We start from the raw sequence: 15,725 nt of genomic DNA, 5'->3' as shown, positions 1-15,725 counted from the left end.
GTTACTAAAAACATGAATGAGAATTTGAGAGATACCATCAAAGCAGACGCATTCTGCAAAGTACAAGAGCACTCATCAGATCTGTATAACGTAAACTAATTCATATCATGCTGCCAGCCATTATAATGAGGTTTTTCAAGATTCAAACAGTACATTTTCAACTCAAGATGTATGGATTTCAAGTTAGCTCAGTTAAGTTCACCGATCACAATTCCCTCTATAATTCACAGTGAGAAGGTAAACATTAGCCATAAACTTTAAACTATCAACTTTTTATAATTTAGGGATTCCACTGTTAATGTGGCATCTAAGGCTGTTGTAAGACTGTTGAACACAGCTGTGAAATAGCGACACCTGCTGGGAGACGCTGGGTTGAGCAGCTCTGATTCCCGGCCTGACCATTGTGTGGATTCACCCATTTTCCCACGTCTTCCCTGTCTTAAGCCAGCCCTTTGCTCGCTCTTTTGTTCCCAGCGGTGGAGGATTAACCCAGTAGTGAATCCTGCTGTAAAATGTGGGTTCACTATTGCAGTTAATACACATTATATCTGTGCTGTCCAAGCCAGATGGAGGCTCCTCTCTGTTGGAAGACTTTAATAACAGGAGCAATGTCACGTCTGAGTAAGCAGATGGTGGAGATAAAAGAAGGGGGGTGGAGGGAGGTAGGTGTCGGGCTCATTTTGATGCCAGGTTATCAGAAAACCACTGCTATTGCTTTGACATAATTACCCTTCAATGAACTTAAATAGGGAGAGAGGATGACACTATAACAAGAAGGCTTGCATGGTGTGTAATTATCGAAGAGTCATTTACAATACAAACTGCTCTATGTATATATATATAAGAGAAGATTCGGGGAGTTTTACAGTGAGCATCACGCTTTCTCTTTCTTTATAGGAAGTGAAAATGACTCAATTGGGACTAAAACAACTCAGTGAGAATGCTCTTACCTCAGCTGTACTGATGTGGTGCTGTACTGCACAGGCAATGCAACTGGGAGACTTTAAATAGCAGGATACAGTACGGTACAACAGGTGCACTTCTGCGGTACACTGTATCTATTGTAGCATTGATTCATTCTGCAATTTGTGTTGAAAAAAACATCTGTTGGTTGCACTAGTGTAAGATTCCTGTTTTTCTTGGAAATGCTTCTAGCTCCATTCTAGCTACAATGGAATCATTACACTGGCTTTCCACATGCTTGAAACAGAGACAACTAATAATGAAACTCTTGGGACTCGACCGTGCTTCTTTCATATACCGTACCCAAATTATAATATCAATGGCTAAATGTTGTTTGGTTATAGATCTACCTGTACAAATTATCTCTGTTATCCTCTAAAACTCATGTTCAAACTGAATCTTTGAATCTGCTGCTGAGTTAGAAACATTGCTAATTGTTTTTCGTGATATTTGTTTGGGTTGGATTTCTGGATTGTTGGATGTTTAAAGTGTGTGGTGTAATTAAGTACAGCATGTGTGCCTTTGCCACGACACTGAGATGTGAAGTGGTTGAGGAGCTCAAACTGCCCTCTCCTTTCTGTTCCACAGGTGGACGGTGCCACAAGTCCTGTACAGGTCGCTGCTGGGGTCCCAACAATTTCCAGTGCCAGAGCTGTGAGTATACATTGTGGCTCGTACAGTATCTCTTTACCATGAGGGTCAACGGTGTTTCATCAGTGGCTCCAAGTGTTTAATAAACAAGCTGACCCAGCTGAAAAATACATTTCCTCATGCCAATGGTAACACCAGTGCATCTTAACCCCCCCTCCCAATTCCCTACCACTGGTGTAGCCCCAAATTCCAGTGAAGAACGAAGTTCTCTAGATCTAAATCCTTACAGATCATTCTGTGTGGAATTCAATAGAAATGTAGTAGGATATTCTGTGTCAGTTCATTCATAATTAAACACCAATCACTGACACTTATTCTAAAGAGATGTGTTTCAAATTAGCAGGCATCTGCAGCTCTAGCTTGTAGAAGACTGCTATTTAGAGTCCTAAAGAAAACCTCAAATGCTCCGGTTCTCCAGCGGTATCGAACATCATGGTTTCATTGGCATATTCCAGGCTTCAGACCAGGCAATGTGATTGGGATGCCTTCGCTTTGCTTGGAGAAAGCCTGCCTGTAATTTGCAGGGAGAGGCAGAGCCTTGGCGCTATCACTTTCCATGCAGACGTACTCTGCTATCAATGACCCATTTAGAGAGCCGCCCTTTCACACAAGCTAATTGCAGGGAAAATCACCGCTCTGAAGCACACAGCAGGGGCACTCGGGTTGCCTCTCACCTTGCACTTAAACTCTTACAATAATTATATCTGGCCAGGCAATTTAATGGAAAAACACAGTGAAGTGTGACACAAAAATAAAGGATGTGCATAAAGCACCAGACTCGTTCTTTCTTTCTTTCACATAATATTTTAAAGATGCACATATATACATGATACAGACAGAATATAATATGATTGTCACTTAACTGAAAAACACATAGCTAACTCTGAACCTTATAAAAGCATTATGCAGGAATCATAAATAAATGCTACCGTGCATCAGTGCAGAATGACTATTTCCAGGAAAGGGCTACCATAAGTAATTTTAGAAAGTTATAAATTGCCACCCACTGTCCTCGATTCTTTATTTCATGATTTCATTGGAGGGGAGGGTGCCAGGAAAGGGGGGACAGAGGGAGGAAGGGTGGGTGGTGTAGGTAGTAAGTTGGCTGTAATGGAAAATAACTGCAATCGATACGTAAATCTCATAAACATGCAAAAATTATTACCGGAATACACGATTTTTAATGAAGGACATGAGCGAGCCGATAAGACTGCATAGCCATGAATGATCTGAGCTGCTGCTTCAGCAGTGCAGCCCTCGCATCCTCCCTGCCTTTCACTAGCAGAATAGAATAAGACAAGGGTAAAAACATACATCTGCTTAATCTACATACCTGAGAACTCTAGTGCAGGGGTTTCCAACCGGGGGGACGCGTACCCCTGGGTGTACTTCTAAGGGTCATAGCAGGTATGCAGGATGACTCAGAAATAAAAATGTAAGTAAAAGAAAATAATGATCTTGAATTTTTTTTTTACAATATTATGTATTATCTCTAAGCCACTGTGGATAAATATTTCATTTTTGTTTAGCAGCTCAAAGGTTAGTATATAGAGAATAATGCATGAGGTAGTGTGTGCCCACTACCCCATGCAGTATTTTTTATAATCTCTGGTGAGTATTTTTTTTCCTGCCAGAGTTGTAAAGTTCTGTGTTGCTTGTTGTGGAATTCCTTTCAGTTTGACAGCTCGCTCTGGGTTTGTGCTCTGTTGCTGGTGTTAATGAGAGTGTATTTCAACTGGATGAGCCCATTGAAAACATTGCTCACCAGTTACTGAAGTACAGTAATTGTCAAAATTATCAGCCACCTGTATGCATGGGTGATTTTGATTGCACGGATTTCCACTCTGATTGGGGTGGGTGAAGCAGGCGCCTGGCGATTCTGCCCATGGCAGGGTTGGCTTATTTAAATCAAGTCGATTTAAATCAGTGATTTAAATCATGATTTAAATCACTTGATTTTTTGTTTTAAATCATGTTTTTATTTACTACCTATTTTATATAGTTTCTCAAGAAAAGACATGAAAAGTATTTTTTAAAACACCTTTTATTAACACAAACATCTTAAACTGTTACTGTCTGTAAACTAAAACTCTTAGGGCTGTATTCTGATCACAGTGCAAATGCGAGTGCCAGCGTGAACGGCGCTTGCCCCTGATTCTGTGACGCATAAATGAAGTGAAGACGTAAAAAAAAAATACTGAAAAATATATGAAATTGAATATTGGTTATATTCAAAATAAAAACATGTATTGTAAAATGCGGTTCTAGTGTTAATGAAATTAAACTTTTACAAACACACACACATACACAAATATAAATTCTAAGTAGTAAAACTCAGAGGAATTATATTTTATAGAATTGTGTGTGTGTACGTGCCGTGCATGTGTGTGTGTTGGAACGGCAACCAGACAAAGAAGTAGCTAATGCGCAGCGTAATTCAGAATGTGCGCGACAACACGTGAATTAATTCTCTTGTTAAATGTTTTTATCTTCATGGGAACGCATGAAGCTCTCCTCACGATATTCAGAGTCGTTCTTTTCCTACTTAGTAAGCAGACACGGACATTGAAATATCCCCTCCCCTAAATCACTATGAATTGAGTAATCTGCATAGCAATGCATTTCCTGAAAAGTATGGCAAACAGGTTGTGAGGAAAACTGTCATGACTTGTGCATGTGAACACCGCCATTGTTAGTTATTCAATTTTTATCATGAGGGTAACGTTTTTGATGTTATAAATATTTTAAATGACACAAACGTATGCTGAGTGGTAAGTAAATAGTATTTTGTATTATTTATGATAACTTTGCCGATTAGAAAGTGAATGCGTGTATTTCTGAAGAGATTCCCAAATACTGCCTTTTGATTCTGTGCATTCAAAAACTTGCAATTAAAAGTTTTAAGAATTAGGCTTACTGTTTGGTATTCTGTAGTTTGTCAGTCTCAAACATTTGTGACATAAATGTAATTGTTAAGTAGATTATTCTGCCTTTTACTGCAACTGTGGTACCATTCAGTAGAGTGAAAATTATAAAGGGGTACTTGAACTGAAACCTCCAGACAGAAGGGGTACAGTTTTCTTGCTCAGCTAATTAAACTGTTTTTTTTGTTTTTGTTTTTTTTGGGTTTTTTGCATTAGCATGGAAAAAAGCTGCCTGGGCAAGATTAGGTCGGCTAGGGAGTCCTTGGCTCACCGCACACCAGCGACCCCGGTGGCTGGCCAGGCGCCTGCAGCCCGCCTGTATGCAATTCAGAACTGCGTGGTCCTCAGACACTAAGTTCTGGATATGGCTGCACGGCGGGCTTGCAGAGTGAAAAAAAGCAGACGACTGACAGCACTCGTTTCAGAGGAGGCGAGTGCTTGTCTTCGACGCGAGTGCTTGTCTTAGTTAGGGGGTTGCAACAGTGAGCCAGGTTGAATAATAATTGGACATTCCAAATTGGGAGAAAATTGGAAAATGAATAAAAATAATTGGAAAAACTACAGTGCATCATTTTTCTACTGGTAAAAATCTGCATAAATCTTTTCTTGTTGTAAAATTCAGGGATTTCTTCATTTAGCCCAACTCTTATTTCATAACCCTAACCCGAACCCCATAAACCAAACCCTCTGTACATTAAAGAAAATCCTTTGACTTTACTTTGTAAGAATTATTGCAGGTTTGTTAACTGTCATTAAAGTGCTACAACCCAATGCTGGTCATACTTTTTGACCTACTTAAATTCTTCCTGACCTGCTAAATTGAATTGACACATCTTCAGTCACAGCAGGACAGGTTATCCCTGAATATATAACAGATGTGACATGATCTACATTGTGACTTATGTTAATGTTTGTTACACACAAGAGGACTAATGCAGTGCAGTTGTGTTGAAGCCAGTATGTGTTATCCTCAAGGTTCCCTCTGGGCTTGTGAAGGGAATCGGTTTTGAACGGACAAGGTGGCTGGGAATTCTAAGAAACTCAGCCGTGCAACACCAGCAGAGAGCCATCCCGTTTGCTTTCTCGCGCTGCGCATGCTTGTCTTCAAATTGCTTACCGTGTTTCTTTGTTTGAGCTGTCAGCTGCAGAAGCACAGCACTTGAATCAGGACCCATATGCTAGGGAATTCAAACTTGAGAAATGTAGTATTCCTTCACATGGTAAGGTATTATCCACAGGGTAGCGACCACGAGACATTCTGCAAAAGAATGGAAGGCAGAATGGAAAAGATAGAAAATCTGATAAAGAAAGTTTCAATGCAACAGGCTAAGGGATGAATAGGAAAGTTTGGCAAGAAACTGGAAATTATTATTATTATTATTATTATTATATTTTTTGGTGAACTGAGAAAAGATTATTAAAGCTAACTGATCCCAAGCATAACCCAAACCTTAATGGTCTAGAAACATCCCATTGAACACCAGTGGGGAATATAAACTGTAACTGCAGTTCAATTCCACAGCTGATTGCTGATTGAATTGAGTGCATTGTAACTGCAGTTTAATGACAGCAGAGGTACATTGTAATTGCAGTTAAACATCATTAGCTGTAGATTGGAACTTCAGTTTAGTGCCAGAATGGGAAGTTGCGGCGCAGCGGAACTGTGCCCTGCAGCTGAGTTCAAAGCACTTTCTCTGAAGTTTGCAAGCAGTGCTTTCAGAGGACTGTTATTGGCCTCATACACAGCAGGTGATGACCAAACTGTGTTCAGTGCATATTTCACATATCTAATGCAATGCCACCAAAATATCAACTTTACCTTCCTGTTTTTGGTTGCCCGTAGATATGCCTAAGTATAAACAAATAATTGTTATAGTGTGGCTAAAATGGATTCCCTTTTAAGGGGCTATACCAGTTAATCATTGGTTAATTTGGGATTTTTTTTTTTTATTTAGCACATAGCACCACCTGATGGTTTAATTCTGTAACTAAGCTAAAGTCCTGTCCTGTTCATGGACTTCACAACCAACCATCAGCGATCACCAGTGGGTTGAAGTTCTATAAACTGTTTCACGTAATCTTCAAAATGTCTCTTACCACCTAATTTGTTTGTGAAGTGTGTATTTGTTTAAATAGCCTGGGTCTATGTGTGTGTGTTACTATATAACTTTCATACCATTTGAGTTTTTGTCTTACTTCATCAGGTGGGCGGAGCCACAAGACTGTGTAAACTCTGTGTGTTTGACTCTGCCGTTGTTTCCACAGTAACAAAGACAGTGTGCGCTGAACAGTGCGATGGACGATGTTTCGGCCCCTACGTCAGTGACTGCTGTCATCGGGAGTGCGCAGGGGGCTGCTCCGGACCTAAGGACACAGACTGCTTTGTACGTGATAACTCAAGGCTGTTATTCCAATATTTCCAGCCGTCGGGTGTGTTTAACTGCAGTGAAAGAGCTGTGACAGAGTGCTGTCACTGTTGTGGTGATGGCCTCAAGTTGACAAGTTGATTAGCTCTCGTAGTGGGAGGAATGGACTGGCAGTCCTGAAGGGTAGTACAGGGCTTTAAAGTTAACTTGCTTTCTGTGAGATGGAAAGGCAGTTGTGGCATTTGAAAGGCAGTTATTGGCTTTTTTGATGAGACCAGATCAGTCAGTAAAAGGACCTCCTGAATTTGAACTTCAGTCACAGACTTGGTCCTGCCTCAAGCCATCTTCCTCAAGCCACCTTCCTCCTCTACCTTATCCAGCCACAGCAGTAAAGAGGAGCGGAAGAGCCGCCCACTGGCAATGAAATGCTGGATGTCAGCCATGCTTCCTGGATAAATACTTTCTAAATAAATCTGTGTTTGTGTTTGCGTTTGAAATGCTGTATTTGATTTCTGAGTGGTGCCTCCCTGTTCTCTCTCTCTCAGGCTTGTACAAACTTCAACGACAGCGGGGCGTGTGTCACCCAGTGTCCACAGCCTTTCGTCTACAACCCCACCACCTTCCAGCTGGAGCACAACCCCAAGGCCAAGTACACCTACGGGGCATTCTGCGTCAAGAAGTGTCCGCGTAAGTCACCCAGGGATAGTAACTGCAAGTACCGCAAGTTCTGCAAACATACTGCAGGTTACATTTTTGTTTCAGACATAAATATTCACTTTGAATGTGCCCTTTTAATTTCAGATAATTTTGTGGTGGACCACAGCTCCTGTGTGCGAGCCTGCCCCAGTAACAAAATGGAAGTGGAAGAGAATGGCATTAAAATGTGCAAACCCTGTACTGATATCTGTCCCAAAGGTACGCCCGCTCTCAAGGTCTTTCAGTGAATCAATATTCTGTGTATTTCAAATGAAAACAACAATTACAGAAATCAGCACTCAGGGGCCATACACTCTTGTTTCATCAGAAGAAGGTGCACAATTCCAAATGGAACTTGAAATGAAACCAACACAAAGCACATCATATAGCATGAAATAAACTCAACAACATCCATCTCAAATTAATTTATGTATAGGTTGTAAACTTCCAAATACTCGTGCAACCTCACAAATAGTAATTCCAAGCAAGTGGTCAAACTAATGCTCCTATTTCAGGGTTTTCCTGATTTACAACAAGAGGAAGAGACCCACATGACAGTAGCAGTCTGACTATTTATCTCATACCCCCCCCCATACAAAATGCAGAATGTCCAAAAAAATCTTAAAGCACATTGAAAGTTAAGGAGTTAGCAGTGCTAACATGGAAACCTCAGCCCATTCCGCGGCCCTTGCTCATTAATTAAAAGTCGCAGTGTTACAAAAAGAAGGGTTTCCATGTGAGTGGGCCCACCTAGAGACTGTGAGAATGTAACAGTCTGGCCCCAGCTGAAGGTATGAAGTGCACTGTATGTAATGTGCTGCAGGGTAATAGTGCTTGTGATTGTAAACCTCTGTGTTTTCATTCCTTATCTCTCCCTCACAGCGTGTGATGGCATTGGGACGGGCAGTTTGCAGTTAGCTCAGACGGTGGATTCCAGCAACATAGACAAGTTTGTCAACTGCACCAAAATCAACGGGAACCTGGTCTTTCTTATCACTGGCATTGAAGGGTCAGTGCTTACAAAGCCTTCCACTGTATCATCACCATGCTTCATTGTGATGAATGCACTGCTGTATTGACAGCACTTCAAATCTCTTTCTTTGGACACACACGTTATTGGTATGTCATGGGCATGTTGGTCCCCTGCCAATGGACCTCAAATCTTCTGTGGAGGGAATAGTTTCTAGGGGTTCTGAGAAATTGCAGCCAATCAAGTCGAAGAAAATGTCCCTTTATCAAAAGGACCCTCTTTCACGTTGCTTATCAGTACAGTATGTGATACTTGAATGTGACTCTGTGACAGATCAATCTAGAATCTAGACAATAACTTTGGGAAAACTTAAATACTGAAAGAAAGAAAGAAAGAAAGAAAGAAAGAAAGAAAGAAAGAAAGAACAATAATAATAATTACTGTCCAGAACAATACAGCAATATGGCAGCATGTAACAACAGAGGGTTATGAGAGTATGTGACTTGAATGTATGTGTTGTAGTTTTGTATCACTGTGCACAGTGTAAACACTCAGTGCAGCATTGATTAACTCAGAGGCAGAGTGGACTCTGCAGTGGTAGTATGCGGTTCGGCCCCCATTGGTATGGAGTGGGTCTCCCCAGATTCCAGGCTGCTAATTTGCTCTGAGTTTCTGCCTGTAGCCTGGCGCCCTTGGAGGGTTTAGAGTAAGATTGTCCGAACTAATTTCACCTCTGGACCCCAGCCAAGGAGAATCCTGACCCCCATAAACCCAGCCATGTTTGGAATTGCGTCCGGCTGTCTCTAAAGATCCCTTGTGTTCATTACTTTTTCTTAGAACATATAGATAATATATATGTATTCACACTCCCACCCCTCTACAGGCCCAGCCCAACTTTCACATATGTGCAACATCAGCAGGATTTAGAATGCAATCAGAAGGATGTCAATTAGGAACAGTAGTGTGTTTTTAGGTGAATCTTGCATAGCCCCAAGGCAGTTCATGTGTCTTCATGCAGGTTTTGAAAAGTGATCAGCCAATATACTGTGGGTGGTTAGTGCCTTAATTTACTGATTGGTTTCCTGTGCCCTGAGTCAACAGTACATTTAAGACAACAGTACACTTAAGAGACCCTCACACACAGTTTGAGTTGTTGGTTTTCTTAAAGTCTCCCACTTGTAATGATTTAACACCATGGTATATATCAGCAGACTCACTGGTGTCAGATTTATGTTTCGATATTAAAATTTAAAATGCTCTTTTCACGTTCAACACTTTTGCTAATGCAAAGTGGGAAATTGATTGAATAGCAACATAAGCAGGGAAATAAAGATGATGAATAACAAGCACTGCAAATGCTTTAATTCAATCCACCTTGAAGACTTAGCATTATATACCCTTGGCAAAACCATTGTGGATATAATATTTAACACAGAAGCAATGCTCTGACTTTGTGGCCACACTGTCAGCAAGTATGAAATGTATTTCTTTCCACGATCCCAGAAGACTGTCAGGGAAGCGATGTGACCAGCCTGCCAAGACGCACTATTTCATGCCTTTCTTTCTCTCTCTGATTCATAGGGATGCTTACCACAGCATTGAGGCTTTGGATCCTGATAAACTCAATGTGTTCAGGACTGTCCAGGAGATTACAGGTGAGATCTACTTTTTTACTGTACACCTCTTGAGTCATGGTGTACAAGTTTCCTGTAGTAAAAGCATAGCAGTGATAAAGCATGCACAGTAAAACCATGGTAAAGAATTAAATGCAAAGTATAATATTGGGAAAGCTGCAAATTTACTGTGCAGATTTGCAAGTGGTAAAATTTTATAAGTGGCCGCCTTCTGTTCAGTGAAGGATTCCATTAAAGCCAACAATTGAAATAATCATTTATATCATCTACCTTTTCCCAATATGAAATCTCTTGTGTTTAATATCCTATAACCTGTGTCCCTCTATTGTTTTATATGCTTTCTCTGTGAAAGCACAGTGTATGAAGCCCACATCACAGGACAGTAAGGTAAGACAGGTAAATATAATGCAGCAGCCAACTAAAGTGACCTCTCGTTTCTTTTCAGGGTACTTAAACATCCAGTCTTGGCCACGGAACATGTCTGACTTCAGTGTGTTCTCCAACCTGGCGACTATTGGAGGCAGAGTCCTTTACAGGTTACCTTCCCATAGCTGTGCTTGGATTACAGTCTTTATAAAGATGCCTGTGAAACCAAATTCAGTTATCTTTTAGCAGAGGAAAAAAAACATTTATGGGAAATATGAATTCATGCATTAAACAAAGCAAGAAGCTGTTTTTGTGTGGATTTGATTAACACGTCATCAGCAGTGAATCAAAGTAAAAATGGAACAACATGCGCTCTCTTTATTGCATGAATTTAGAATTTCCCATAATAATTTTTTTTTGGAGCTAAAATGTAATTAAATTTGGCCAAATATCAGTTAGCTCATCTGATTTTCCCAGAAGCACAACCATTATGTCACAATATCTAAAAGATACACATTTCTGGATCAGATTTTTTCAAAAAAAAATCTGAAAGGGTAGAATAGCCTACTTAATCATTACATTGCCATTACATTACTCTTGGAAGAGCAGAAGAGAGAACGTGTTCAGTCCCAAGTCAGTTGTCATCTTGAAATCACTTGAAACACTGCAAAATGTGTTTCAGGCTCTAGATGAGATGTCACGTTGCTCACTCATCATTCGACCAGCTTTAAGAGATGTCACCAGAAACCCCAATGCATGAGGCTACTGACCAACCAGTAATTCACTTAGTGGTTCTCACCTTACTGAGTCTGTGTCTTCCTGTGTTTTCTGTAGCGGTATCTCCTTGCTAATCCTCAAGCAGCAGTGGATCTCCTCCCTGCGGCTGCAGTCGCTTCAGGAAATCAGTGCTGGGAACATCTACCTCACCGACAACAACCTCCTCTGCTACTACCACACCGTCAACTGGACCAGCCTCTTCAGGACCAGCTTGCAGAAGACCATCATCCGCAACAACCGCAACCCCAGCAACTGCAGTGAGTCAAGGGACATGGAGCATTCCTCATTGCACTTCTCCGCATTATAAGTCCTTTACCTCCCTAGACGGAATAAGGCAGTATGGTCGTGGCACATTTGTCCCAGAATACCACTGCACTAGCACTTGCATTCTCGGTGGAACACAAATGCCACCGTCTCTCAGCTGTGGCTTCAGCCTGCAGCGTTATAAGGGGAGCCTGGCACTTAGTGTGACTGCCTTTTGTTGTTTGTAGTTTAAATGCGAATGTTCCGTAGCAGTAGTCAGGGAAGATACAGTCTAGAGCCTACTGTCACAGAGAGGGGTTTAAGGGTCAAAAATAAAGTGTCTACATTATGACAAATTAATAGGAGATCAGTATGGATCTTCTTACAACTCAGAGCCATATATCAAGTGTGCCTTAGGGCTTCTGTGGGAAATTTCAAGGTTGAAGAGCTCCTTCCCATTGTCAAGGATAACAGACTACAGGCTGATCAAGATACAAAAACTTCTGTTTTAAATATTAGATGCAATAGGGAGCTACGTGGCACTTGGCCTTGGTTTAAATAAGTGAAAAAACTAGTGAAAGTATGTTGGTGGTCTCAACCCAACCCCCAGTAGAAATTACAAAATCAGTGGAGTTCTTGCAAATTAAATTTTATTGTCAATAATTCAAGGAAGAATAAGCTTGTACAGTATGTTTTGCTTGTGCTGTATTTAGTTTTTAGGACCTTTTATGTGCTAGATTGCAGAGAGTTTAGCAGGATACACTAGACTTGCTCTCAGTTTGCATTATGAACGCTTTAGGGGACTTAAGAGCCTTTTAAAATGTTCTGTGTGTATACCCAGCAAGGATGTGTCTAGGCTTATTAATAAATCAATTACTCCATCAATCAAGCTGGCAATGCATCCATACCGGTTAGGTTGTAATTGGTTGCTTGGTTCATAATGTTTTATTCAGTAAAAGTGAACGCCTGGAGAGAACAGCAACAAAAGGAAAATTACGCAGTTTCAATAGGAACCAACATGGAAACAGCAATGGCAGACCAGTGCATGCTAACCAAACAGTCAGAACTAACTAAAAGCCTGTAGGGCATACCTGCTGTTAAATGCAGCTAGGTGCTACTCTTTAAGAATTCAGACATTGCATTGATTCCTCACATCTTCAGAAGGTGTACATTTTAAATGTGTGCAATGGCTTAATAGCGGTTTAAAAGCTACAGCTATAAATAAAAACAACAACAAAAAAGGGTTTTATCACAGCAGTACTGATTGGTCACAAGCTAGGCTACAACTCTGCTTCTCTGCCTCACGCAGCATATGGGAAGGGTGAATACTGAAAGGACTGCCCTGTATTCATATAAAACATTCCCCTAACAAACCCCAGCAGAACCATTAGCAGACCAAAGCATTACCAGCCATGGCATTGCTATGGAACTAGACTTCTTACACAGTACTTCTTACAGTATATGGTACTATGCTATTTCAGTTGGTTCACACCATTGGGATACCATTGGTCTACCAACAGTTTGTACCTTGGTAGCTGCCTTCGGGGGACCATTGCCCCTTACTACAGAACCATTGCATTGTCATTGTACAATATTGCCACTGTAGTGTCGCAGGAGTGTGGTCAGAATACATCCATGTAAGTAGTGCACTTGGCTTGTGTGCTTTCAGCTGCTGAGAAGATGACGTGTGACCCCTTGTGCTCGGACCATGGTTGCTGGGGTCCCGGTCCAGACCAGTGCCTGTTCTGCAGATTCTTCAGCAGGGGAAGGACCTGCATTGAGTCCTGTAACCTCTATGAAGGGTAAGTGAGTTCAGCCCCTTGCACTCGTTCTGAAGGGTTCTAGAATTCAGAGTTGATGACTGGGTGTCCGTAATGTCTATAATCAACCTTAACCAAATGAGAACTCATTTCCTGATTTAAACGGGATCCTGGCAGGCGCCATATTACTTCAGACTACATATTGTTCTTGGAAGACCTAACCCTAAATGTAAATCTATAACTAAAGTAACCACTTGTTTATGTCTTTGCTCATGAGTTGCACTTGTGTTTATCCCACACTTAATTAACAATTTACATCTGATGATATATTTAATTAAGTCATTTATTTTTCTTTTATGGATTAAACGTTGGCTTTTCTGTGGGCTTCTCTGCATTCAAAGCTTGTCGAAGCTGTTATTGTGATGTCAATTCTACAAGCTGGCCACTAAAATCTGAAAAATAAGTACCCTGTGGAACACCGATGTCACAGGGTGAGGCTGGGCGCGAACCGGTGACCCCGTGACCCTGAATACCGCAAGAGAGTGTCTTAACCACAATGCAAAAGAGCTGGGCTCGTCTGCATTTGTGGTTTTAGAACTTTTAACCTCATCTCTTCTCACCGACAGGGGACAGGGCAGAATCTGTAACAGCAGTGTATCACACAAAACTGACAGTTACATCCGCAGACGCATTGTATAAATCTTGATGTTCTCCATAATCCCATACTTATAAGTAAGACTTACCAAGCATCTACAGGTCTGCCCAATCACATCAATCACACGTTGGGTTCTCCAGTCCCAGCAAGGAGGGATGCAGGTGTGCACTGCCTCACCCTCTAAAAAGTGATTACAGAATAGAGTTAAAAAAAAAAAGAATGTCAAGCACAAACCTGTTTTGAACCTTCTGCTGGGAATACAGCCAATTATACGGGATGAAAGACCGAAATGTTTAATTACAGAAAAATCACTCCTGCGGATTGGCTTAACACTGTTTTTCCCTGACAGCGGTGGGTAAATAACCTGGCTCACACAAATCCCATGCTGCCTCCCCTTAAACTTGGCGAAAACGAGTACCAAAAAAGAATGACATTAGAAGAAGAATTGCTCATTGGAATGAAAATGAGAATCGGTTTCAAATGGGAGATGCTGCTTTGTTTAGGTTGATAATAAACTTTTATATGGTTTCAGTCCATTAAAAGAACCAACTTCTGATACTGAATTGAGCCATCTTCACCTACAGTAGGATGTTGAAGTAGGTGTCAGGAGAAAGGGAGGACAAACAGACACTGTGTATAGCTAGAGGGTTATTTTATTGGGCTTGGTCAATTGTGTTACTGCTAATGTGGGAGAATCTGCAGGAAGATGTTATCTACATCTAAACAGGTGTGGGGATACTGCGTTCTGTCATATTTAATTTCATCCCAAAAGATGGAAACCTCTTTTAAGAAGTGTGGTGGCCATATTGAGCAAACTCTTTTTGGCATAAGGCTGCAGCAGCCTCTGTGAACCTTGTTGGTAATCCTTGAGCCATGCTTTCCATCAGCTGGTGTTTTCAGCATGGTTCTGTTTTTAATTGTTGTTCCACAGTGGGAGTGAGAAGATTGGGTTTATCCTGTACTGGAACTGGTGCTCAGCTGCACTGAACATCATATTGTTAAACCTCTTTAGTGCTCTGATTGCACTTATATTGTAGTTTGAAAGCAGTGATTTTAGTGCAATTAACTGTGCGTCCAACCTTGGGGAAATGACAAAAAGTGTTCATACTATCCTTAGCTGCTAAACCTCATTTATTGTGGATGTTAAAACATGGGTAGGATTTAAAATAGCAGTAAAGAAAAAGAGATGGAGAGAGAAAAGAATAGTGCTTATGTTTGTTTGTTTTTTAAATGTAGTCATCGCCAATTATTTATTATTCTCTCCCAATTTAGAATGTCCAATAATTTTTAGGCTCAGCTCACCACTACCACCCCTGTGCTGACACGGGAGGGGCAAAGACGAACACACTCTGTCCTCTGAAGCGTGTGCCATCAGCTGCCCGCTTCTTTACACACTGCAGGCTCGCCATGCAGTCACCTCAGAGCTACAACTTTGGAGGACAACGCAGCTCTGGGCAGCTTACAGGCAAACCGCAGGCGCCCGGCCAGACCACAGGGGTTGCTGGTGCGCGGTGAGCCAAGGACACCCGGCCAATTGTGTGGCGCCCCCTGGGAGCTCCCGTCCACAGTCGGCAAAGGAATCGAACCGGCGACGTCCAAGCTATAGAGCGCATCCTGCATTCCACACGGAGCGCCTTTATCGGATGTGCCACTCGGGAGCCCCAGTGCTTATGGTTTTTAAACCTAATTTCCCAGGATAAAGGTTGACAACGATGCAGTC

The 15,725-nt window shown here is 41.4% G+C and overlaps 1 protein-coding gene across 4 annotated transcripts in view; it reads left to right on the top strand.

Annotated features, from left to right (window-relative positions):
• Nucleotides 1-15,725, top strand: part of LOC117411505 (receptor tyrosine-protein kinase erbB-4-like) — a 257,861-nt gene that overhangs the window by 180,702 nt on the left and 61,434 nt on the right. For all 4 annotated transcript variants that reach the window (XM_034019135.3, XM_034019120.3, XM_034019144.3 and 1 more), the window contains exons 5-13: nt 1,552-1,617; nt 6,804-6,922; nt 7,450-7,591; nt 7,706-7,819; nt 8,483-8,609; nt 10,152-10,225; nt 10,650-10,740; nt 11,405-11,604; nt 13,260-13,392. In XM_034019135.3, coding sequence (XP_033875026.3) covers nt 1,552-1,617; nt 6,804-6,922; nt 7,450-7,591; nt 7,706-7,819; nt 8,483-8,609; nt 10,152-10,225; nt 10,650-10,740; nt 11,405-11,604; nt 13,260-13,392 — 1,066 coding nt within the window. The remainder of the gene's footprint in view (nt 1-1,551; nt 1,618-6,803; nt 6,923-7,449; nt 7,592-7,705; nt 7,820-8,482; nt 8,610-10,151; nt 10,226-10,649; nt 10,741-11,404; nt 11,605-13,259; nt 13,393-15,725) is intronic.

Source organism: Acipenser ruthenus, chromosome 10 (assembly GCF_902713425.1).
Source record: "Acipenser ruthenus chromosome 10, fAciRut3.2 maternal haplotype, whole genome shotgun sequence".
NCBI lineage: Eukaryota > Metazoa > Chordata > Actinopteri > Acipenseriformes > Acipenseridae > Acipenser > Acipenser ruthenus.
The sequence above is the reverse complement of the archived record's forward strand: the minus strand, read 5'-3'. Positions and strand labels throughout refer to the sequence as shown.